We start from the raw sequence: 25,653 nt of genomic DNA, 5'->3' as shown, positions 1-25,653 counted from the left end.
TTGTTCGAAGGGAAGGTCTCCGAGTTGTAACTATTCCCATATACTGCCCGCAAGTGGAGCGAGGCTGCAGGAGCCGAGGCCGGCACTGCCCCCCGCCGGGCAGAGCGGCACCGTGTTACCATGAACAGCGCCAGGGAGCTCTTGCAGCGGCTCGGGCCACTCCGAGCCTCTCTCGGGCCCCGCGGTTCTCGCAGCCCCCCGCCCACCTCTGCCATGCCCCCAGCTCCCGCTTTCTTAGACCTGTCCCAAGAAACGCAGACCTGGCCTCTGCAACCCGGTATCTCCCTCAAGCCCTCTTCTTACGGGGAAGAGTTAAAAGATGACCCCTCGAGTCGGGTAAGTGTTTTCTGCCCTATTCTGTGAGACGTGACTGAAACTATAGCACAGTTCCCCGGGGCGTTTGCATTGGAAGCGGCGCTCAGCCGGCGCTCGCTGCTTCCGCCTGACCCCGCCCGCGTCGGGTGGAATTCTCGCGGCCGCTTCCGCGGGAAGTGCCGCCCCACGCTCATGGCGGCGCCCAGGTGTCCGTGAGCGGAGGGAGCAGAGGTGACGCCGCCCGGGGCTGTGGAGGCGCCGGCTCCTCATGGCGCTGAGCGGCCCCAGCCGCCTGCTGCTGGCGGCCGGCCGGCTCCGGGCAGCGGGTAAGCTCACGGGTCGCCGTGCCGGCTGCTCCCGGCGGGGGAACGCTCCCGGGGCGTCTTGGCGGTGCTGCTGTGCCAAGGAATTAAATATTATACTTTTTTATTTGGTACCGCTGTCATTGGTTCCTTGTGTAATTCGTTTCCAGTATTTTGTAAAGCCTTGGTCCTAGGGATCTCCTAGTCACGTGTGAGTTTATAATATTTTATATATGAGTTTTGAAACAGCGTTTATATACTAGCAGTTCACCTCATAAGTTGGAGGAACAGGTTGAGGTCTTGTTATACATCTGTTAGGTGTGTTTAAAAAAAAAACAAACAAACCTGATTTTGCCCTGCTGACTTTTACAAGCTGTATCATTCTGTACTGTATTCATTCTACTGTTTGCACTACATTTTTTTTTTAACCTGTGTGGTATTTTTCCCGGCTCTCCCCCCAAGGTCTTCATTTTGCATCAACAACAGCCGGTCTCAAAACTGAGACCAAAGTGGACACTAGCGAAAATGAGGTTGTTGCCCCAGACTTCACTAACAGAAATCCTCGTAACTTGGAGCAGTTGGCCCTGGCTAGGAAGGAGCGTGGCTGGAAGACAACATGGCCAAAGCGTGAGTTCTGGCATAGGTGAGTCAGAAAGTCACCAGCAGCAATGAAGACTCCAAAAGAAAAAAAAAACAAAACAAACCCCATAAACCCACCAGGTGGAAACTATTCAAAATGTGTTTTCTGGGTTGATGCATCAGTTATCATGCTCGTGTTTATTAACGAGCAGGTATCTCTGTGTTAAAAAAAGCAGACTAGCATCACATGAAGCTCAGCACGTGCAGTGAAGATCTTTCCATCTCTTATTAAGGCAGCAGTAATATTGCTTAAGCAACTGCTTTCTAACTCAGGATTCTCTGAGTTCTGTGCTGACGAACTTCATTGTTTTATTTGAGACAACATAATTGTCTGGGTTTTTTCTTTTGTGGGGTTTTGGGGTGGAAAGGGTTTGGTTGCTTGGTTGGGTTGGTTTGTTTTTTATTTGCTTGTCCTCTAGAAAATAAGTTCATTTTAAGCTAGGGTTTCAAAATCATTATTTTGTTCTTGAGGAGAGATCCACATTCAGTTCGTTCACACTAGGAAATCTGGTAATTGCCTCAGTGCAATAAAAAATAGTTGGTCCTAATAAACACTGTGTAGTTATGTGTAGAGATTTATGATGTTTTCTCTGACAACTTGCAGATCTCAACAATTTCTTACCTGCTCTGGCAGCACAAGCCTCTAAGAGAGTGTACAGCAGCCCTAAAGCTCCTTTTCTGCTGGAGCAGTTCTCCTCATCTAGCTCATATGTACCTGTTCCACACTGTGCAAGTGTACAGTGCTTGGTTTGGAGTGCGTGCTGGTCTGAGGCAACGTAGGACCTGAGTAACTGATGAAAAGTTGCTCTTGGAATTTCACTCTTGTCAACTAGTAATATGATTCTTATCTCTGTCCTAATAAGCAAAACCCTACATATAATATAATATAATGCAATGTAATATAATATCATGCTAGTACATTCAGTTTTATTTTACAAAGGGAGTAATCTGAGCATATGAATGTGTTCTCTGGAAAAGACATCATAATCCCGTGTTATTTCTTTCCTGCACTTAGATTGCGGCTTGAGCGGACACAGCATTATATAGAAGCCTTTGTTGAGCGCTCCAATGGGGATGTTGTGGTATCTGCCTCCACCCAAGAGTGGGCCATAAAAAGACACTTGTACAGTCCCAAGGGAGTAGCTGCATGCAAAAACCTTGGCCGTGTAATGGCACAGCGCTGTTTGGAAGCAGGAATCAACTTTGTGAACTTTAAAGCCATTATCCCCTGGGAATATCGTTGTGACTCGGCAAGTACCCATCTCCTTATTCCTTTGTCTCTTTTTTCCTTTTTAGGCATTAATTTTACATCCCGTCACTCTTAATTTTCTTCATGTGGTTTGACAGTCCCTCTTTGCAACACTCAAAAAGGCAGCTTTGACAAGCTGCAGTTCCTGGTAGTATGCTTCCGTGAGGCTGTAAAGCTGCCCTCCACCTAACATGTCCTCACTGATATTTCAGTACTGATGGCTTTTCTTTGTATTTATTCATGTCTCTATCTTTTAAACAAGATTCAGGAATTTGAAAAAGCAATGGAGGAGGGTGGTGTTGTTCTGCGCGAGCCACGAAGAATCTATCGGTAAAATGGAGACTTCTAGGAAGACTTTCCAAGGAAAAATGATCACTTCTTTAAGTCTGTGTATTAGCACAGTGAAGGACCAGAGCTGGAAAAAATTGGAATGTGTCATCTTATAATAAAATACTTTTAAATGGGCAAAACTGTGTCATATTCTTGATTCTAAAATGATCATCACCTTTAAGGCTAGAATAAATTTATCATAGGTCAGCCTGATAGGTTGACAGAATTTACTTCATAATTCAACAATTTTAAGGTATATTTTATTTTTGATATTTGATTTTGTTTGTTCTAACCTGAACTCTGGAAATGCTTTGATATTTGATCCCTGTATGCTGCCAGTCTAATTTAGCAAAATGTAGTCATTATATGAATGTTGAGAACTGTAATAAAGTGTTATGGGCTAATCTTGGTAAAAATGATGGAATTCCCCTAACTCATCCTTGTAGGTTTCCTGCAACACTGACATTGTAGCTGCTTAACCCTATAGGCGTAGGAGGAAAGCTGAACAAATACCATCTGTAGGGAGTAAGAAGCCCGATTGTCTCCTGTGGCTGCCTGCTGCTTGTCCACAGACTGATGCTGTCAGTGCCTCTGGCAGGTGATCGGCATTGAGTGTGCTCAGGGTATGTGAACCCCTCTGTCAAGCAGCACCTGGTTCAGAGAGGCCAGCCTTGGCCAGTGCAACTCCCGTACCTGCGTCCTGGTGCTGTGCCTTGCTGCTACGTGTCTGTAGGCTCTGGGAAAGGAGAAATAAACGCCACGGGTGTGTGCCGGGGTTTAGCAGCGAGCGGCGTGAGCCCGACCCGGTTCTGGCATCAGTACTAAACCCTCAGAGTTCAACTGACGTGATTCTTAAAAAAACACTCCCCTCCTTTGTTCCCGCCGCTCGGATTATCCTCGAACCTGCCGCGATCCTGCCTTTCCCATTAGTTCCGGAGAAGGAGACCCGCCGCGCGGGGCAGTGGCGGGCACGCAGGCGCGGTGGCCGGGGCTGCGGGGAGCCCGCGATGGAGGTGGGCGCGGAGGGCTTCGCCCGGCTCCTGCCGCGCCTCAGGCGCCGCATCCGCCGCGCCGCCTTCGTGGGTGAGCCCCGGGGGCGTCCCGCCCGCTCTCCCGCCCGCTCTGAGCCGTGCCCTCGGCCGCCGCTCGCCTGGGGAGGGGCGCGGCTTAGCCTTGTCCGGTGTAGGGGCGCGAGCACTGAGGTGTATTGCAGCGGGTAATGGCGCTGCTGTGCGAAGAAACAGCGGCCGCCGAGGCCCCGAGTTTAAAACTGGCAGCAGGGATTGGGAAGGGAGCCCTCGCCGAGATGCTGGCCTCGACTCGGAGGGCTGGGGGCTCCGGAGGTTATGGGGCTGGGGGGCACACACACTGCTCAGGCGGAGGCCAGCCCCTCCTGCGGGACGTGTGTGTCGCCGTGCCTCGTTGCCTCATCCTGCCACAGGGATCAGGGAGCTGGAGACTTCAGTCCCACAGCAGTTGGTTGCCTTTTGAGCCTGCCGCTGGTGGGTCTGAGAGAGGTTACGGTGGAGAGAAGTGTTTGAGAGAGCCCCGTCCTGGTGCTGGTGAAGTACATGCCTCAAATTTCAAATTCTCTTGTGTTTTTTCCACCTCAACAGCCCTTGATACGGAGTTTACTGGCTTGTATTCAACTTTCCCACAAAGCAACGAGCCCAGGTAAAGCTGTTGGACTTGAAACATGAGGGAGACTTGTTGCTCTAGCTCTGTGAGAGAGCAACCCGTGTGTAACAAACCCTCATGTGTCCGCTCTCCCCAATTCTGGTTTCGTTCCTAGCCTGTTTGATTCCCCTGTGGAGCGGTATCTGAAGATCAGGCAGAGTGTTCAGCGCTTCACTGTTACTCAGCTTGGTGAGTGCTGCTCTGACACAAAGTGATCTCTTGAGGTCTTACAGGTAACCAGCCTTTTGCTAACAGGTGGGTCCTGTAGGTGGCTCTGGCCTTAATATACTTGTACAGAGACATTTGTTTGGGGTTTTTTTTTTCCACTCTCTGATGTTTAATACTATCGACTTTTTAATATTTTAAATAATGTCAGGTGGACTGAATCCTTTTTACTGGTCTAAAGTTGATTATATTTAAAGGTTGCAGTTAAAAATACAGGGCTTTTAAAGTAGAGGATGCAAGCAAGAAGCATATAATGGCAGCTCCTATTCAAAGCCATATCATTTGATATAGTGCATGAGTAAGGGGACTATCAGAAGAAAATGAAGGCTACTATTTCTGATACTCCTAAAATAACAAAAAAATCAACATGAGAATGGGCCCGTGGAGGAGGGCATTGACAGTTAAGAACCAATAAGAAATCAAGAAGAAAGCTCCAAAATCATTTGAAATGTTTTTTCAAAGCCTTAGGGTATGTAAGATGTTAATGTGCCTTTTAGGGATTAACAGAAAAAAACCAAAACCTGAGAAGTTAAACCCATGTTTCAGTACTCTCTGGTGCCCATCTCCTTCCAAACATTTTTGTAGTGTAGTTGGACCACAGCCCCATCTCTGCATGCATACTTAGAGACTTTGATCACCAACTCGCCTCTTGCCCATTGCTCAATCTTTTTTATTTAATCAGGCTTGACTCCTTTTCCCACTTAGCAGTAAAGGCTTGTCCTTGTTCAGCTCTCAGGGAGCTGAGGAGTGGCCTGGCAGTTGCTGTTAAGATTTGCACTGTGACATTAGTGAGTGGAAAACATGTTCTTCATGAGGGCTTCCCGACATCCCTTATCAAATTGCACACTATCTGTAGGCATCCAGGTAAACTTTGCCATCTCAATGGACGTTTCTTTCTCACAGGGCTGGCAATATTCTCAAAAGAAAATTCGAACAAGTAAGTAGAAAAGCAGTTTTCTGTTATAATGAAGACAGTGCAGTTGAGATTTTATACATTGTCCCCCTTCGGGGAGTTATTTCTTGTCGTTATTTTTGAGAGATATTTTTCTTTTCATTTTAGGTATGTGGTGCATTCATACAACTTTTTTCTCTTTCCCTCAATGCTGGGAGTTAGGGATGTCGAATTCACCCTCTCTGCATCTAGCATTCAGTTCCTGTCTCATTATGGCTTTGACTATAATAAGGTATGTAATCTCTCTGCCAAAAATCCAGAAGATAGAAAATCTCTGCAATTACAGAAGAAATCAGGATTAGTATCCCTAAACACTATGTTTCTGGGGTAAATACCATCTTGCTAAATGCATCATGCAGTTCGTTATCAACAGGGATAGTGAGTGCTGTTTTTTCTGAACCAATGTAGAGGCAATAACCACATCTTTGTCAGCTTAAGACAGATTTTCCTGCCTCAAGAAACAAACAAACAAAAACCCCAAAACCCCACCTATCTCTGGTGAGCTGACAAGTTACTAAACAGACCCCCCCGTGGGTGGCTTTACTAGCCATGAAGCCATGGGGAAGTATCAGTTTACCTGTGTCTTATGTATTGCCACGTTTCCCATAAAATTCAGAGCGTGTCATCCCATAAGAGTACTAGCTTGCAGTTTTGGACAGGAAGCATCTGGTATCTTGACACTTGGAAGTATCTTATTAAAGGAAAGGTAAAAGCAGAGCAAAAAAAATTATTCCAGTTGACAAAAATCCTTTTCTTTCCTCCATACATGGATCGCCTACAGTTTGTTTGCCCTGCTTAACCTGCTAATTCTCTAATGTACTGCAGGAAAATCCAAGGGAATATAATCAACCTGGCATTTTTCTCCCCCCCTCAGTTCCTCAAAGACGGAATCCCATACATGAATGAGGTACAGGAGAAGATATTTAGGCAGCATCTCTTAGCAGGTAGCTGGACATTCCGCAGGTGAGCACTATTCAGAGAGGTGGCTCCTCAGTACTGACTGTGTTGACGGCTCAGCTTCACTCAGATGACGTTTTGTAGAAATACTGAAGCCTGTTGGTCTGAATGCATTGGTGCCAGGAGTTCCAGCATGCTGTGGTCTCTCTGAACCAAAACTGAGATCACAGGATACAATGTGGAGAATTGGGTGAATGTTGGAAAATGATGCTTTTGCATTCCCACGGCAAGGCACAAGGCTTCATCTGTAAAGAGCATTTCTCACACTGCCTCTTTCCCCCTCATCCAGCACTAGTGCTGCGAACAGGGATGTGCTGAGGAAAGTTATCGATGAAGTGACCTGTTGGATAGCTGTAGCAGAGGAAGAGGAGACTATGATTCTGCAGGATCTGAGTGGTATGAAACAGGGTGCCTCCCTTAGGCACCTGTGGGCTCTGAGTGGCTTCATCACTTCTCTTGAACCTCTGGGGCTGCTACTGTGCTTTGCTGCCCATTCTCTTAAACTGCTCTCTTCAGAGGGAAAGCAGCAGTGCCCATCCTGCCTTTACAGCTCTTTACCCAAGTTTACACCTCAGTTCCTGTCAGGAGTTCATCTCTGGACTCTGCTTTTCTGCTCTGTTGGGGTGGTGGGTCTTTCCAAAGTGGAAGTGGATATCTCGGTGCTTGGAGCATGCTTTGTTGTACTTGACTACTTTGTTGTAATTTTGTGCTTCTTCAGAGTAGCAACTGGAGAATTTGTAGTTGCTCTGAATCAGGGTAACCTTTGACTTGTTTTAAGCCCTGGGTGATCTGGTTTTTTGTTTATTTTCTTCCCCCTGAAGAAAGGAAAGGCATGTCACCTTTCAGTTGCCCTCTCATGTCGAGCAGCAAAGAGCACCATGGAGACACATATACCAGTGGGGATAAGCAGGCTACTTACCACCTGTGCTAGGTTTTGAGAGCAGTATAGCAGAGTTGAGGAATTTCTGTGCTGTTTTGAAGAAGTTGAAGGACAAGGAATTTTAGCAGGGAATAATTTGTAGGTTTGCTCACAGAACCCAAAGATTAATCCTTTAGGTCAGGGAATAAAATACAGAAAAGTTGAGGAAGGACAGAGAGTATTCAAGACTTTGTCTGTTGATGTTTTTCTGCAGAGTTTGGAATAAAAGGGGTGGGGACTGTGCTGGTTTTTTATCTACTTGGTCAGCTGTAGTAGATATGGTGCTGATACCTAATAGAGTCTGGCAATGGTGAGCACAAGACATTTAAGTAAGCAGTAAGACAGATTAAGGCGTCTCTTTGAATGCTGCTCTGAAGAGAACTGGGTTAGTTCCTTATCAACTGTAGGGGAAAATGCATTGGTATGTCTCTTGTGTGGTTGGCTTCTGGTTCTGTTGCTCTGAAACCTTCCAAAACCACAGTGTCTTTTCTTCAGAGGAATAGACTTTCTCTCTTTTCAGTTAGTCTTATCCTTTCTTCTGTGTCCTTACAAAAGCTTATTTGCCTGAAATTTTCACTGACTTATTTTTTTTGGTGTGGGTTTTGTTTGGTTTTGGTGGGATTTTTGTTTGTTTGGTGTTTTTGTTTTGCTTTGGTTGTTTTTGTTTTACTTTATTGTTTTGTTTTGTTTTCTTTCTGTCATTGTGTTTGGTAGCATACCAGGATCATAGTTCAAGAATGTTTTCTATACACTGGAGAAGGAACACCTAGTCAGTCCTTCTGTCTAGAAAAATGTGTTTTCCTTAGAGGGTTGTCTGCACCTCTGAAGCTTTTACTACCTTTTTCTTTTTCCTTTTGTTTTTGTTGCAGACTATCATGTGCTTGAAGTTCAGCTGGTTCTGAGGCAGGCTCTCCAAAATGTTTGGACAGAGCCTCTTGGAAACAAGAAGGTAAGATGGAAATGTGGACCTTTCTGTCTAGACAGATAGGACTGACGTTCTTACAGGGATTCTGAAATGTTGCTTGTACTTTTAATGATAGGCTCTAGGCAGAGAAGACAATGTTCTGGGGAATGTTGATTGTGGGATCCCGGGAAAAGGTATACAGAAAACTGAGCAACTCTGGTTTCTATTTGTTCGGTAGCCACAAAATACATTGAACTGGAATGCTTATCCTTGGGGCACTTCTGGAGGGACCCTCTCTGTGTCTTTACTAGGTTTTTTCTTCAATACCTCCACAACAATGTACAGTTTTAGTCTTTTTTGTGGTTTTCCTTTGCTGACTTTTGCCACGTAGTTGCTTTGAAGACTTTTACTCTCTGTTATATGATCTGCTGTTTTGCTATTCGCTACTGCTATTTAGCATTTGGTGCAATATTTTCTGTATTAAACGTATGGCTGTGGACTTCTCAAACCATGGCATGAATGTGATACCAGTCAGTTGCTTAGAAGTTGTTTACAGAAGTCTTTTTTTTTTTTTTTTTTTTGTATTAGTCCTATTTTGGTCTGATAACCAATGTCAACCGTGTCAGATTTACTAAGCCTTCTCATCTGAAACATTGCCTTTGGGGACTCAGTTTGTGTGATAGCTGTTTGTTACTGAGTTTTTGATGCAATGAGCTTACCATATTGTTATCAAGTTAAATTGAACTATGTTCGTTTGTGCTCCAGAAAAACCCTGTGGTTCCTACCAATGGTCTTCCTCTTAAGAAGAGAAGCATTAATAAAAGACCCTTAGAGCAGGTCCCTTTAGTTACTGGAACACTGATTTCCATATAGAAGTGAGACAGTCTCAAAATCCCAGGGGATGTACAGTTTCTCTGTCCTTTGCAGCCTTGAAGCTGAACTTGTCCTCAGTATTACTGAACCCCTGTAAACAATGTACATAAAACTAACATGGCAGGCTGAGATACCCAATGAGTGTTCTTTCCAGGTAATGGTGAAAAAAGTGAGTCCACAGCATCGTCAGCTTCTGGAGAACTCTTCCTGTGACCCCTGTCAGATGGAGCTCATTCTCCTGTTTGCCCGGGGCTTCACCAACCTCTTCCAGATACTTGTTGAAGCCAAGAAGGTAAAATGCCTTATCCCTACTCTCATTTTCCATGTCTTTTTAATTTGCTGTGTTAAATACAGTCTTAAAAATTCCTGGTGTTACACAACGTGAGTCACTATCTAAGAAAACCGAGCAGATTCTTGCCTTTTGGGCAAGTTATGCTTTTCAGCAGGTGACAGACCAGTTTGTTGGACCATGTAGACCATTGCTCTGACTTTGTGTGGAAGTTCTTATGTTCTATAGGCAGTTTATTGAATGGATTTCAGCTTCAGAAGACTGTGGGTGATGTGCAGGCAAAGACTGTCCCTGCCCTTGTGAATAAGTGTATACATCTGATGACTGGAACATTTTACCAATGTTCAGCTGAGCTGAAAATCCACCTAGCTCCTTAGATCCACTGAAAATAGAATGCTGCTAAAAAAATACTCTCCTCAAATCCACAAGTCTGATTTCCTGGAAGCAGTAGTCTTCCTGTGAGCCTTGCAGCCTGAATGACTCTTGGGTGAGCATGTGTGGATCTGTCTGCTGTAAGAAAGGGTTACAGCTTTTGGGCTTGCCTAAAGTTGGTTATCTCTGAGCTCTCTTCAGAAATGTGCTCCAATGGGCTGTTATGTTTGTGTTCTTCCCGTAGCCCCTGGTGGGACACAACATGTTTATGGACCTTATGCATCTTCATGACAAGTTCTACAAGCCCCTTCCAGGTAATGCTGTACATAGGTGCTGTCCCAGGCTGCTGCCTTTGCAGTGGGGGTGGAACAGGAGGCACAGTAGCCTTTTGCCACCCCAGACACCCACAAGTGGCAGTGATAGTTGGCTCTTCTGAGCCCCAGCTGCTGGAGCAGTGCGTCATTGTCTGCCGTCACCTCTGTTTCCTATGAACCTGTGATATCATTGGCTTGTCCCCAGTTTCATGATGCCTTTCTCCACATGTGTTTTGCTTTCAGAAAGCTATGAGGAGTTTAAAAGGAACATTCACAACCTGTTTCCTGTCATCATAGACACCAAGACTATAACAAAATCTATGAAGAAGGTGAGATGCACAGGTCTCTTAGTTTGGAGTTAAAGCTTGTTTTTCACCCATAAGAGAGGGTATCTTTCCTCAGTGTGCTGTGGTTACAGAATTGGAACCAGTTCTCAGTGTTGCCCTGGGACGTTCTAATTTTAGATCTTATTTAATGAATCATCAGTCCAAGTAACTGAGCTCTTGTTGAGGTTAGTTACCGAGTGAGTTAATGAGGTCTGTCTTGGTCAGTTTTCTAACACATTCTTCTTTTCTAGAATTATCTGTTTCCTCGAGTATCTAGTCTTTCAGAGGTGTATGCAGTTTTGTGCAGGTAAGTGGTGGGCAATATAGCCTTCAGCAATCCCTCTGTTTTCTTTGGAAAGATATTTCCAAGTCAGTCATTTCATATGTTCTTACTTTCTCTCCTCCCAAGTGCTTTTCAATTGGTTTCTTGTCTTTCTAAATTCAAGAGCAAAAAATGCACCTCTTTCTTACAAAGTAATTGTGTAGTAAATTATTTGTTGTAAGTCACTTCTGATATTGTATCACCATTACTTCATCGGTCACAAATTTGGTTTGCAGACAGCTGTACATGCAACTTGAAAATTAAAATGTTCTGAAATGAATAAGTTTCAGTTCTTGGTGAAAATACATCCTAATTTCAAATGCCTGCTCCTAAGAGAGGGCTGCTCTGAGCCCAAAGCAGTAACTAAATACGATGTTCAATTGGAGAACATGAGTAGGTACCATATCTCATGAGCTTAGTCCGATGTAGTAAAAGACTTCTCCTATTTGACACTTCTTTTGTGGCTAAGTTTTTTTTATGTTAATTTTGCTAAGGAAAGCAAAATTTTGCCTGCTTCCCCTTACCCCCTGCTCCCAAGAAGGAGATGCAAAATGAGTATTTGATCAAAACAGTAATGGGATTCTGAGGTTTTGTTTGCTTGTTTCTTAGCAGTTTCAGACTGCAGATTCTCAGAGTTTTTATGCTTGTTTGATCTTTCTTTTATTTCAGTCATTCTGTGGGTGTCTGTTTATCCTTCAAGGTTTCTCATTCAAATAGAACCATCTAGTCAACCCCTTTCCTTGGAGTTTTAGTTCTGCTCATATTTTAATGTATGCAATTAGACAAGATTTGCTGGTTACAAGTTTTGAGTGAGGGAAGAAGCTGAAGAAGTATTTAGGAGTTAGTTTTCAGGAAGAAAACTGGTAGATATTATTCAGGTAAGCATTTTAGCCTTTTCATGGAATACTACCAAAGTTCCTTTTAAAGTCTTCAGTAACTTTTTCTGAAATGAAGCTACAGGTCACTAGAGAACAGGAACTTGTCTCTAATATACTGAGGAAAGACAAAAATCTTATATATCAACTTGTCTTCAGCAGCAGCCTAAATCCCAAAGATCCACTGTGGCCAGTTATAGCTCTTGCAAGTGACTGCTCAAGATACGGTATGTTCTTAAGCAAATCTTCAAAGTTGGGTAGATAAAAGAGGTTTGTTTTACTCTGTGGATGACCGCATGCAAAGTATGAGTGAGTGCAACTGGGTCAGCTGAATTTGCACGGAGGTGCTGATACACATTGTTGTCCAGATCCAAAGCCTGGGCTCCCAAGCCATGTTCTGCATGTCCCTGGTACCTGCCAAGGGTAATGCAGGGCAGGTTTGCATCATGCTGCGAGCACAGACATTACGTTGAGCTGAGCCTGACTTGAGGCTGTGGAGGGTCAGTAGCACTTGGAAAGGGCAGGGGATGTGGGGAAACAGCTGTCCTAGAAGGGAAAGTAGTGGGAGCTAATGACAGGGAGGTCCTGGAAAGTAGGAGGAGCTTGGTGGCTGTTGTGTGTGCAGGGTTAGTGGTGCTGTGCGTGCAGGAGGTTGTGTCCAGTATGTGGTGTGATACTGGCTGTGAGGCAGATGTTTTCTGTCTTCTCCTGGCAGCTCTGCAGCACAGAGCCTCCTGTGTTTTGAAATAGTTCCCATACCATCAATGACATACACAACACAGTTTGATGTAGACCTTCATAGAAGTTAATTTTTTCACATGCATCTTGCTAAGCTTTTCAGACATTAATGTAATTGCTGCCTTTTTGTTGATACTGTTTTAAAATGCATGAGAGAAGCACAGACTTTCTACAGAGTGTAAAATTTTCAGGTGAGGAAGGAAACAGCTGAGGGTGGGGGAAAAAACCGCCTGCAGAACAGTAGATCTTACGAATGTTAGGATTCTGCAGTGCCGCAGTTTTCAAAGCATGCTAAATGTGTTTACTGCTTTTTGATTTTGTTGGACACTTACAGCTGAGAAGGAATCTCCTCATGAGGCAGGCTATGATGCATTTCTCTGTGGTTCAGGTAAAATGCTTCTTAAACTCTCCTTCAGAGATTGTATTGGGACTTGGCATTTCCTTTCCTGCTCTGTAGCTCTATTTGATACTAAGAAATATTTGTTTATATACAGTCTGTTGCTCTTAGTAACTTAGCTGCACTTTAGTGAATTTTTGCTTTCTATTTTTTTTAGGTATGTTTCTTTAGCTTTGTTCTAATGCCGCCTCATTATTCCTTCTAGTTCTTCTGATGTCAGCTCATTTGCTACTGTGCAGATCCACAGAGTAAGTGTTTACAGAAAATTGTGTTACATGGGTGGTCCTATGGAAAGCAGTCATCCGTTTGCTCTGGCTGACTTTTTGTTTTGTAGGCTGTCCTTCCTTTTGGATAAAAGAAAGTGTTACTGGAAATGTCATGTTCTAATTAGATTTTTATTTTATAAATCTGAAAGTAGTAGATTTATGTCAAAGCTGACATTTTAAAAATGAAATCAGGGGCCATGCGATGGCTCAGAGGTTGGGAAATGACATTGTGACTTCTTTATTCTTGAATGAGCTCTCTCAAGTTCAGTTCACTTGGGTAAGGGTCAAATAATTTTCCATTAGTTTCCATTTTTGAAACCTCTGTGAATCAGTGCCTTCAGTTAACTTCATAAGAGGCAACTGTTCAAAACCCTTCCTTTTGCTTGCAGCTTTTTGACATCTGTAGGAGATGCCAAGATCTAAAATACCTATTTTGTCACTGGTTGAAGAGCTTAACACTGTGCAGCAGTGCAGCACTGGGGAGAAACAAAACTTTGTTCTGTTCTGTTTTTTGATTTAGGGATTCAGTGGAGGCTCATCCTTCTTTCTCTCAGTATCTCACCGTGTTAGCTGAGCACGTGAACCAAGTGAATTTCATACGAGGTGGTGTTTCAAGCATTGTGCGTATGAATTTCAGGTCTGTGACCAGTTTATGGGGTGCATAGGTCAGTAGCCTAGTTGGTGGCTTCATTAGAGGAGAAGAATCCACCAGTGCTGGAGCCCCTTGACAGAAAATTGTCATCATACAAGTGACACAATGGACCTCTTGAAACAGCAAATGAATTGAATTTCTGCTTAGCGTAATGTTTTCTTATTGTTATTCTGTAAGATGGCACTAGTCAGTTTATGTTGCTGTTTCTCTGGTGGTTTCTCCATGGTGATTATGAAGAAGTTTGCTTTTATAACTGATGAATCTTGGGACAAAAGAAAAATAATTTTACACCAACAGCTGTATTATACAGCTGTGTCATTTACTTGTCACGTTTTGCATATTTTCTGATGATATTCATAGTGCTTCTGTAGTATTTCTGAATTCAGATATGTCTCAATATTGTATATTTTCCAGAATTTTTCTGGGGAAGATGCTCCCTGCCATCATCCCCCTGCCTTGGTTGTTCATGTCCAAGGCTGGCCAGGCCTGAATGAGAGACAGATTTACCAGGAGTTTAAAGGTCTTTGTCACTTTGATGTCAGACGGCTTTCAAAGAACCAGTTCATTCTGCTCTCCAATAAATACAAGCAGTAAGTGATCAGAAAGTCTTAATTTTTTGTCCTTTGCTCCTCTGATCCAAGTCTTCATCCCACCCTCTGTCTGCTGTGACAGCTCTTAGATAGAGATTCCTGCCCTGAGATGTGGGATGCTGTAAGCAGCCTGCAAGCCACAGCTCAAGACATGTGCTTTCATTGCAGCGTCAGGCTCGTCCTGCGGGATTACAAACACCACCCTCACCTGCCGGTTTCCGTCTATCGCCACTGGAGGCACTCTCCGCGCGTGAACTGCCTGCTGCAGTGAGTTGCGGGAAGCACAGGCATGGGGAGCGGGGGAAGCATTCTTTTCAGGGTCCAAGGCCCTGTCACAGCAGCAGCCTGCTGCGCATTTGTTCTCCTGCCCCAGCCCCTCAGGGGAGCGAGGGGCTCAGAAGCAGATTTGCTTGCTGACTGCTGGGTGGCTACTTGGGAGTTTTCAGCCCTGGGCGACTGGACTGGAATCTTAAATTGAATTGAAGGTTAACTGGGAATGTTACCCCATGAGTAGCACACAACTATGTATGTGATATCATAACAGACAGGTGGTTATCTTAGTGAGTGTAGTGCCATCTCTAAAAAGCTTGATGAGAGGGATGCAGAGTCTCCCAGGGGTGGGGTGGATGTGGGGTTTTTTTCCTACAGCCAAGCTGAAAGCTTGATAGTGGGAGAGATTTCCAGATTCAAGTGCACTCTCCTTGTGAGGTGGTGACAGTGATGTTCACGAAGGGTGAATTTCTGGCCTGACGTGGTTTGGAAAAGAATCTCAGGGCTTAATATGACCAAAATTAAACCCTTAATATAAGTAGCCTAACAGCATTTTATTATTCTTGCCCTTTTTAGAGTCTCTGGTATTGTGGCACTGTGGTCTCTCTTGGCCTTTGTACTTGGAGGAGCTCCTAGCTGTTCACTCTAAAGGACTGCCTTGGAGATGAGACATGAGGAGTGCAGATCTTATTTCTTGTATTTGTCTGTTTTGTTTCATTTCATTCAATAAACTCTGAGCAAAAAAACCAAACCTCAAAACTATGAATACTGTTTGAATTGCTTTCTTGCAAATATATTTTTCAAGAGGATGTGTTTGTTTCCAGTTTGTGATATTTTGTAATCTGTTCAAAGCATCATTCCCTGTTCAAGAGGGAGATGATTCTTTCAATGCCTAATTTACTTCAGTCCTCTGTTGGTTCTTCACAGCTATTCATAACCCCAGTTTGTTCCCAGTGCTTGTACTTGATGCATAAAACACATTTCTGATGAAGTTCAGGAAGTTATGAAATGAAAGAGGGTATTTTTAGGTTCAGTTGTAAAGCAGGGGAAATGTCACTGTTTACCAAATGAAAATGGGCAGAGTTGATGGAGAAACCACTCTTAGGGCTCATGATGAATTCTGGGGACTAGTAAATAAATTGCAGTGCTGTCAGTTGCCATGTGCAGTGGTATTTTCAGTAGCCATGTAGCTGAGGATTGACACAGCTAAGCGGAATTTATCAGGTTCCAGTTTGTAGAATATACACAGGTCAGGTGAGTCAGCACGCATTTCTGTTTGCTTCTAGTGCACAGCACATAAGCAGTCCTTTACCCAAAATAGCATAAGACATGCTTTGTGGATCAGTTTCTGTTGATATAGCTGGAATATTTGTCAGTTCAGGAACTTTGGTCTTCAGAGATTTTTCTTATTAATTTCCTTCTCTTCTTAAAAACAACCTGCTGATGCAGGGTTTCCAAATAATGGTCCCTAGATGTCATTAGTCAGATTTAATTGGATGGGGCCTGTGATCACCTAATAGGCAGAACCTTCTTTGAATTGACTGTAAGGTGGGAGTTGCTACAGGGGACCTTAAGGCAGCAGCATGGCACTGTGGTGTGCCTAAGGATCACATGCTCTCTGCTGCTGAGGGGCTGTTGCTTTGCTACTCCTTGGGAGACCAGGACAGCACATCTTCGGATGTGGTTCTTGAGCTCTGCACAGTTCGTGGTTTACAGCTCTTGTTTCGTAAACAAGCTCCTGGCAAGATAAGTAGCTGACTTCTTGATGACTTTTTTTAACTTCTTAAGTGATGGAGTTTTGTCAGTGTTCCTTCAAATACCAGTATAAGTATCTCCCTGTTTATTCTGTAATGTTTAATTGTCTTTTAGAATCATTATACACCCCTCTTGTGTCAAGAAGAGCACAAGCTCTGTCTGTTGCGTAGATTTAGGAAAATATTCACTGAGTGTTACATGCAGTAGCGTGTGTTTTCCTATAAAACCACTCTTCTTGGCTTATTATCTGGGAAACATTGTTCTGAGACCCCTTGTTCTCTGGGGTCTGGATTCATTTGGCTACTTAAACAGGGGGAGACAAAGCCTCACTTGCATCTAATCTTTACAATCTGAGGATCATTAAGCTAGAGGTTCTGTTAGTTCTGAGAAGCCCAGCAGTATCGAAGGGAGCATGCACTTTGAAGGAACAAAGAAATTGTTGGTTCTGTCATTAAATTTTGTTCCCTTCCTCCTGCTTTCTTCTCTTAGTAGCACACTGACAAATAATGAGTTAGTTCCCTGCAGTGCTGTTCTCTCTCTTGGCTTACCCTCTAGTGAAATGCACTTCCCTGTGGATGAAAGTAGAGATCCTTTCATCCTTTTTGGAGAAATAGCATATGGGTCTGACCATGCCTTTTCCCTTTCCAAGGGACAGACACACCTCATGTAGCAACATAGTGTAGTGAATCAAGAGAATTGGCTTTCCTCCATTACAGCTGGAAGAAATTACAAGTAACAATTACTGTAGATTTCAACTGTAAATCTGTTAAGTTTATATGCAGAGTAAATACATGAAGAAGAAATGAGAGCAGGTTGAATATATTCTGATCTCCTTCCTAGGGGAGAATTTACAGAAACAAGTCGCCTGTCTGTAATAATTGAGGGTCATTTTCTGCTCAGAGCCTCTTGAAGAGATTGATCAGATGTACTAGCAGTCAATTCCCATGGAAGGAAATGCATTAGCTGGGGACTGGTCTAACAAATCAGAGCAGAAACATTTGGCTGTGGGAACAGAGCTGCAAGTTTTTCTGAGCAGGCGTTCATCAAGGCAAAATCTTCCTGAACATGTCACAGAATCAGAGAATATTCTGAGCTGGAAGGAATCCACAAGGATCATCAAGTTCAACTCTTAAGTGAATGGCCCATACAGGGATCAAACCCACAACCTTGGTGTTATTAGAACCATGCTCCAACCAAGTGAGCTGATGTCATGTTGATCTGGCCATTCCGACCTCAGCCATTTCTTTTGCTCCAGACTAGGGCATTGTTACTAATTGAAGTTGGAAGTATCAAAAGTATTTTGGGTTATGCTTGTTCCTATGTGTCTTCTGCAAAGGAGATACTTTTGATTCTTGTGAGGCCAATTTAAGGTGGTGCAACCTGCCTCATAACTCTGGCTCTGAAGAGGTGCATGTCAGAGCTTCTGAGTGGTTCTGAGGGCTGGCAGCTCAGAAAATCAAGCCTGTCTCCCTGAGACAGTGATAAAACCACAGCACAGTCCCTAGCAGCAGTTACAGCACACCTGCCTCTTAGCAGTATGAGAAATCTGTGCTTTAGATGTAAGGCTTGAAAGGATAATTCCAACCTTCGATGCAACAAGATGTTAAAATTCAAGCTCTGAAGGTATACATTAAAAGTGTAGCCCTGCAAATGGAGCACTGTAGATTGGAATATGTCTATTTCCAAGAACAATTTGATTTTTGTACGTTGACTTTTTTTTTTTACATGTTAAAGATTAAATATGTGGGGTTTGAGATAACATCTCTGCTTCAGTGGGGAGGTATGGAAAGGGGGTATGGAAAAGGCAAAATTCTCTAAATATTCCTCTGTCCTTGCTGCTGCTGCTTATGGCTTCAATGGTGATATGCCAGATACACAGTGGCACTGGAGGAGAGCAGGATTTAGCTCTTAAAAGGTATTCTTTTCATATGGAAGAAAATTTTATATACGTCTATGTTTTGTAATGGTGTGATTCAATGATTCTTCTTAACATAATGCTTTCATTCAAAAGACATCCCAGCCAAAAACCTTGCTGCATCTTGGAAGGGCAAAGTTGGAGATGTCTTGCTGGATGAATCAAGTGCAACAGCCCAGTGCCAAGTGCCAGCATCACTTACCCCCCTTGTGGGAGGGACCCTTACAAGCCGGAATGTCTTTGGCTGTATCACAGCACCAGAGCTGGGTCAGAACTTTGTGTGCTGATGAAGCAAGTAATGAATTTTCCATATGCCTTAAACATGGGAAAAGCCTGCTGTGCAACTGCTCTTTTAACACATTTTTGTGGCGTTCTTTTATATGCAACAGCAAATCTGACTTTTCTTTTCTGGTTTTATCTCCCTTTTTCCCATAGCTTTTCCCAACAGCCCCTCTCCAACTAGTTGCTGTAGCCTACAGGACCAGAGAACCACCCCAAGAAGACTAATAGAAGGGGCAGTGAATGAAATGGTGTAGGCGTATTTCTTCCAACAGATGCTTCCAACAGATACGCTTACGGAAAAGGGGATGATTATAGCCAGTCTGACATAAGGGACCATTGGAAGGAGAGTGTTTTGTCAGCACAGTCCCCTCAGAAAGGTAGCTGTGTTAAGGAGACACAGATCAGCAATGCTGGGGAAAGCACAGATCTCTGATCCCTTGCTTTGCTGGAGATGTGGCATGCCTCCAGGTGGGGATGGCTGACAAATGAGATGGCTGGCTTGCAGAGCTGTCACCTGAGCTAGCCCACACATCCCCAGGAGTGCAGTATTTTACACAAGTATGTGTAAGCACTGAGGATTTTGTTACAAAAGCTGTAGCTGAGCAGCGGGGAGGGAGGCAAGCTGACTTCAGGCCCCACCTGTGCCCCCAGAGACAGGTGGAGCTCATGGAACAGAAGATGACCAAGGATTGCTGTAGTGCATGGACTGGAAGGAGAACATATGTGGGCAGAGGTGATGGAAAGACTTTTCTTCCAGAGGCCCCTGAGGAGTTGTGAGTTTGTCGCAAGTAGGAGGCCATGAAAAATGGGGAAGAGTTATAGCTGCCAGGCTGTGTGGGGGATGAGAGAGAGTTTATGCCCTGTGTCTCTTCTCATGCTTTCTGTTGCTGCAGAAACTACTTTGTTTAAGCCTGTGGTTTTAACCAGTTTTAACAAAACCAGTGCTTAATATTATGTGAGTGCCTTTGGGCTTCCCTTATGGGAAAGAGCTTGGCACAGTCCCAGCTCTGAGGGGTATCTGTGCTGGGGTTGCTTGCTTTTAAGCACAGGCACTCTATGCAGAAGCACTCCTGCCTGATATTCAGATCCCTGCCCTGCAGCTTGGGCAGGGGAATGAGACTCAAGATCCTTGGGGAGGAGGGATTCAAATGTGCCTTTCCCATCAGCATCCTAACAAGTAGGTGAGTAGTTGAACGCTCTTGCAATTTCTCCCTAGCCAGGTGAGCATACAGAGATGAATAGAGATTGATCTTTCACCAAAGGCAAGATGAAGATGGGATTCCTGCACCCCTTCCTCCCCATGTAGGACAGCCAAGGGCCTCCTCCAGACACAAGAGTGATTGACACTGGTTCTTCTGTTTCTGGAGTAAGTGTACTAACCCATAGACCTAAACAAGACTTTCCACAGCTAAGCTTCAAAAGAAAATGCCAACAGCAAGTCTGTTGGCAGAGAACCTCAAGTCAGTAATGTAAGTTAGGCTGGTTTTTAAAATACCTGTGAGATGGAAATCTGCAAGAGGTAATGGTTACAATGCAGAAGAAACACATCCAGTTAAAAAGGAAAATAAAAAAAGAGTGCTATTTAAAACATAAAAATGGGTTATTCAACATCACCAAGGCACACACAAATTGAGGAAATCCTAAAGTACTTCTAAGTTTGGATGTAGTCCAAGCCACTGACACTCCTGGAGTTTACCTGGGTTTCTAAGCAGTGAAAGAGTAATCTGCAATCCTCAGTCTGAATTTTGAAGGAATACAATTATTTTATTTGCCCCATAAAACTTGGCAGCAGTGTTTGGACAGAGCTGTTGCGTGTTCTGACCCTGCTCTAAAAGATGCTGCTAGAAATTTCTGCTTTGCCTCCAGCTTCTGGTTAACAAAGTTCATGCTGTCTTAATTTCTCACCATTTAACAAGCTGCTTGCTTCCAAGTGCAGCTAGCTTAATCAAAACAGGCTGTTGTTCACTCACCCTCTGGAACTCATCTGTCCTGTACATGAAACACGTACAACAGACTTTGCCATTCCTACATAAATGTGAGGATTTGCAAACTCACAGGCTCCCACAACCGCCTGCAGTGCTCAAACTTGCCCCCTCCCCTGGGATGCAGGACAGAAGCAGCTTGATGTAATTGTTCCACAGGGCCACTGGGTCATGGGAACTGATGCCACAGGAGACTTACTAGTCTCCTGGGCCTCCCTTGGGGTCCTGCAGCCTCCAGAAGCTGGGCTGTCTCCAGGGGATGGACTGGGGCTGGCTGCTCAGCGAGGGGTGTCTGGAGGCTCTCTGCAGCCAGACGCATCCCTGTGGAGGGGCTCTTGCTCCTCGTCTTGTTCTAGATGTGCCATAACTTAGCACAAGAGTAGAGCATGGTGATGGGGGAACAGAAATGCAACCAGAATTCTTCCTAATCCCATAGGACCCGTTGCCATCTTTAGACTGCCAAGTACTTGTACAGCCTGGCTGGCACCTCTGATTCCACACCTGCTCCCTAGTGAGCTTAACCTCCTTTACCTGCGTGGTGTCACTGCTGGAGGAGGCACCTGGAGGAACAAATCGTGCCTGTTGGTGGCTGCTGGCTCATGGTGGGCTCACATTGATCAGGAGGTGGGGTTGCTGCTGAACAAAGCATCATCCCCTTGCTGCAGGCAGTTCATAAGGAGGATGTGCTTGCCTGTCAGCTATTTTTATTAGTATTTGTGCTAGAGCAGTGGCCATGAACTCCTGGCACACATGCAGGGATTAGTAGCCTCACTGCTGGCAGGACAAGAGTACAAGAGGACCCTGGTCCCAGCCTTTCTTCCCAGTTGTTGGCCCCCACCAGGTCCCAAAATCAGCAAGTGTAGGAGAGTGATGGGCTTTGCTGCCCCCCCAGCAGGAAAGAGGGGCTGGGAGAAGAAGCTGGATTTGGAGAGAATGGGCAGGAACAGGTGACTGGGAGCTGGAGGTGATGTGAAAGGGTTTGCTGATGATGATCTGCAGGGTGACACTAGTCTTTGGTGCTTTACCTGCACATCACTTTCTCCTTGCTGAAGGTTACCACGTCTCTCAAGGTTTTGCACAGTCACCCTCTGACCTACCACATTTAGCATAAAGCCTACTAGAGATGGACGGGAGGGCTGAAGCAGTTGATATGAGGAGCAGGCAACCTACAGCAGAGGTCAGAGTTTCTTTCCTGCTACTCTCCTCCTGCAACTCTGAAGTTTAAAAACGAATGCAGCTTTCTTTATAACTGTGGATTTCCCTTGACACCAACACTTTTTCTAGTGTGGGGGCGGTGCTGGCTCTGTGTTTGCAGGTCTTATTCTCAGGCAGGTGTTCTGGGAAGCTGAATACAGCCGTGGTTGCCCAACTCTGCATTCAGCTTACCAGAGGTGCCAGAGCCAGCCCAGATCGGTGCCAGCGCCCTCTGCACTGGAGCTGGTTTCTCTGCTCCTTTTAGTCTCCTCAGTTGGCTTGTTTAGTTGGGGCAGAGACTGGGAGGAAATTTCCCTTGAATCACTCTGAGTGATTTTAATTTTCTAGCCAGGGGCAGGGTGTCTATCTGGTAGGGCAGATTAAATGTTTCTTCCTTCCTTCACTCCTTCCCCCTGTAATACCCAAGCATCAGCTCCCCCCTCTGTAGCCACTTCATTTTTTGAGATGTGAAATACTGTGTCTCAGAAGATTTAGTGGTTTTTGGTTTGTTCCAAGAAATCCCAAATACACCTACAAATGGAGCTTTCACCACAAAACTTGGGACAATTTTGGGAAAAAAATATGGAAAGTTTGCTTTAACTTTAAAAAAAATCTGTTTTCTTTGCCAATGGCAAAATATTTTGATTTTGTCACACAACAAATCTGACACCACCACCTGCCACTTGTTTCACCTCACCTTCAGATCCACTTGTGCTGAAGACTGTGAACTCTTCCCGGACAATCTCATGTAGCAACTTGCTGTCTTTATAGTCTTCAAAAGTCTTAAAAACTCATCCACCTGCAGAATGCATCCCCTCAAAAGGGTCTTGTAACTAAATTCCTGGGTTTCCAACCTTTTCTGGCTCTCTTACTGCTCTCACCTTGCCCTCCCTGTCCCATCCTTTAAGGCATTTTGAAGGGCTCTCTAAATGGCTTCTCCAAGTCTCATCTTCTTTAATCCCCCAACACAAAACAACACCAGGGGGTTTGCACTGCTGGTAGTGATGTTGAAAGAAGCAGAAACATACAAGAGTCTGAATGGCAGCAATTCAGGAAGTCTGTGTTTCACAGTGGTTGTGAGTCTGACAGCATAGCAAAGATAAAGAATGCCATGGCAGTGACCAAGGTGGCGAGGTCAAGTCTCATTTGGAGGGCTCTTTTAGACAGTGATGAACAAGACCAAACTGGAGGGATATGGGATGAGTGGGTTAAAAATGAAGTAATTAATGGCTGAAGTGAAGATAGTTATTGCATTGTTGCTCCCAGAGGCCTCAGCAAGCAGAGTTTGTGAGTTCTCCGTTTGGTGAAATCCTCCATCCCACTGAGCACACAGGACAGGCTCCAAGGAAGAGCACACTCACGAGATGAGAAGGGGTCAGGCCAACTGCGCTGGTGCCATGCCAGGGACAGGACCCTCAGGCACTGCACTGCAGCTGTCACAAGGAAGGAACCAGAGTTGTACACAGAGCAGAAAACAACGCCCAGTGCCAAGAGATGGCTGAGAAGCTCCCCTAAAACTGCAGATAACTGCAGACCCACTCCATGTGCATGGAGATCACATCAGTGACGGCCAGAGATAGGAAATGCACAGTAAATTTGCTGCTCTTCATCCTGGAACACAGATATTGGAGGATGATTGCATTCCCACAGAATCTCGAAAGAGGAGCTGGGAAGCACTCACCTGACAAAGACTGCCTTCAGAAATAGCATGCTGTCTTCTCAGCCCTTGGACTCAGTCTTATTATGCTTTGCTGAGTCGGTAATGAGGAACAAGTGTTCAACTCTGTCACAGTGTCATTTGAACTGAGAACTGTTTCCTCTGTCAGCAAGTGGAGGGTGTTCTGCCGTCAGTTTGTATTACTGAAGCTGATGGTAAAATATCATAATTTCATTTTTATACAGTTTAAAAGTTCATAAGTATTACAATTCAGAGAGATTGCAAACAACTTAATTTTTCATGAGTCCAGCATATTAGAAATAGAATAGTCTCTTAATATTGCTTAAATTACTGATCTTCATTTTGTGGATCAGTATTAGGAATCCAGAGCCTGAAAGCAATGAAAGATGATTCTCTTCTTCTGATAAAACCCCATAAAATATGACCATGTTAGCAAATAATCTGTATTACAATGTGTTTCATCAGATACTAAGTACTTACTATGGAAATCAATCTGATAAAATCATAACTATCATTAAAAAAATCACCACATTTAAAGTCTTGTTTATGTAAGACAACAGTTTGTAATATTTTACAGAACACAAAGTCATTGATCAAAGTGATCTGTGTCCCTCTGTGTCAAAATGGTAATTAATGCATTGTGTTAATACATAACTATACACAATGTATACATAACTATGTATACATAACTCACAGTATCATTTGATCTTGCACCTTTTGCTATCTGGTGTAGCATGCTCATATTTATATAGACTTGGAAAAGTAAAAAGTACTAAGCATCTTTTACCCAATTTATGGTAATAACAGATGATAATGTTCAATGCTTTGTGTGACTAGGGCCTACATTTTCCATGAGTCATGAACTTTCTTGTAATTTGTCTCCAAGGACCTAACCAGGGGTGCAGCACTAATCTCTCCAGTTCCAGTGTGCTGACTTCAATCTGTTCTCTATATTCATCAGAAAAGGGGAGAAGTTGGTTGTGTCCTAGGCTTATGCTCCCTGGGGCTGTGTCTCCTTGCCTTGAGACACAGCCTCAATGTCTCTGAGGAAGGGCTGGGTAGTCAGCTTTGTCACCATGACCTTCCCCAGTGTGTCCTTTGTTATCTCGTGTCAACAAAGATGAAGAACCACCTTATCGGTCTGCTTTTAGAGAGCTAATAGGGAATGTGCAAGGGCATTTTAAAACTCTAGAAGTAAGAATAAAACCCTACGATTGCTCTTTAAAAATGAGCCTATTAAAAAAAATTAAGTTTGGGATGAAATCTTTATTCTGCTGCATTTGATCTCTGAGTTTTGAATGAAATGGCAAAACCCCTTTAGGCTGTTTAAATATTTATTTGTGGACTCTATTAATTAAAAAAGACTCAGAAAAAATGGACTGCTAAGTGGCATTGATTAAAAACAATAAGCCAACAGGTATTACAATTCAAATTATTTTTCTTCTTTTGCAGGCAAAGTAGGCCAGAGGTATTTGCAAAGTCTCTTGTTTTATACTTACAGCACCCACACCTACCATTCTCATATTCTCCTTGCTGGGGCAGAGCATGAGCTTTGTGGCAGCCTCATGTGCTTTTTCGTTTCTCATGAAGGAGGAACTGCGGGCACAACACTTGTTGTTATGGCTGTTTAAGGCTATTCTGGTCTCTAGGGAATCAGCAGTTAGCCACCTTCTTTCTCCAACAATTTTCTTGCTTGCAGGACCTGAAAAACGAAGCAAATGGGATGCTAAAGGCTCCATTGGTTCTACAGGAATGAAAGGTCACAGATATAACCATGAACTCGATTAAAGCCAAATAAGCAGACTTTATTAGTACCAGTGTTTCAGACAAAGCACTTGAATCCAGAATTCCCAGAGCAGAGTAGATGCAGAGGAGAATATACTTATTTTTTTTTCCACTCATCTGAAGTGATATCATCAATATGCTGAAGTGAGAATGCAGGACTAGATGGGAGCTCTTACTTTGCAAAGACCAATTTCTTGTTATTACATTAAAAAATATGATCCCATCTATAAGCTGATCATACTCCTTCCTCAATATATTAAGGATCTTCTGGCCTTTCTTCTCCCAGTTTGTTCAGAAACTGCAGTCCTC

At 44.0% G+C, this 25,653-nt stretch overlaps 2 protein-coding genes across 7 annotated transcripts; both read left to right on the top strand.

Moving 5' to 3' along the window:
• The first annotated feature begins 486 nt into the window (after positions 1–486).
• MRPL18 (mitochondrial ribosomal protein L18) lies at positions 487–2,975 on the top strand. The gene is made up of 4 exons (XM_032682750.1): positions 487–641; positions 1,080–1,260; positions 2,272–2,506; positions 2,768–2,975. Exons 1-4 carry the CDS (start codon positions 584–586, stop codon positions 2,837–2,839), a joined length of 546 nt encoding a protein of 181 aa, XP_032538641.1. The 5' UTR covers positions 487–583; the 3' UTR covers positions 2,840–2,975.
• Positions 2,976–3,797: 822 nt separating this feature from the next.
• On the top strand, positions 3,798–15,511 carry PNLDC1 (PARN like, ribonuclease domain containing 1). 6 transcript variants are annotated; one of them, XM_032684055.1, is made up of 19 exons: positions 3,798–3,918; positions 4,452–4,509; positions 4,628–4,701; positions 5,641–5,674; positions 5,798–5,921; positions 6,564–6,652; positions 6,936–7,042; positions 8,435–8,514; positions 9,497–9,634; positions 10,248–10,317; positions 10,561–10,646; positions 10,895–10,950; positions 12,000–12,067; positions 12,913–12,966; positions 13,181–13,223; positions 13,762–13,861; positions 14,308–14,483; positions 14,652–14,750; positions 15,330–15,511. In XM_032684055.1, exons 1-19 carry the CDS (start codon positions 3,843–3,845, stop codon positions 15,400–15,402), a joined length of 1,605 nt encoding a protein of 534 aa, XP_032539946.1. In that variant the 5' UTR covers positions 3,798–3,842; the 3' UTR covers positions 15,403–15,511. The 6 variants fall into 6 exon arrangements, 4 of the variants coding, with proteins under 4 accessions (XP_032539946.1, XP_032539945.1, XP_032539944.1 ...); XR_004356324.1 differs by lacking the exon at positions 3,798–3,918 and adding an exon at positions 3,991–4,337 and having other exon boundaries at positions 13,762–13,878; XR_004356325.1 differs by lacking the exon at positions 3,798–3,918 and adding an exon at positions 3,992–4,337 and having other exon boundaries at positions 13,762–13,844.
• The last annotated feature ends 10,142 nt before the right edge of the window (positions 15,512–25,653 follow it).

This window comes from Chiroxiphia lanceolata, chromosome 3 (assembly GCF_009829145.1).
Source record: "Chiroxiphia lanceolata isolate bChiLan1 chromosome 3, bChiLan1.pri, whole genome shotgun sequence".
In the NCBI taxonomy this organism is placed as follows: domain Eukaryota; kingdom Metazoa; phylum Chordata; class Aves; order Passeriformes; family Pipridae; genus Chiroxiphia; species Chiroxiphia lanceolata.
Note: the sequence above shows the minus strand (reverse complement) of the source record. Positions and strands in the feature narration are given on the sequence as shown.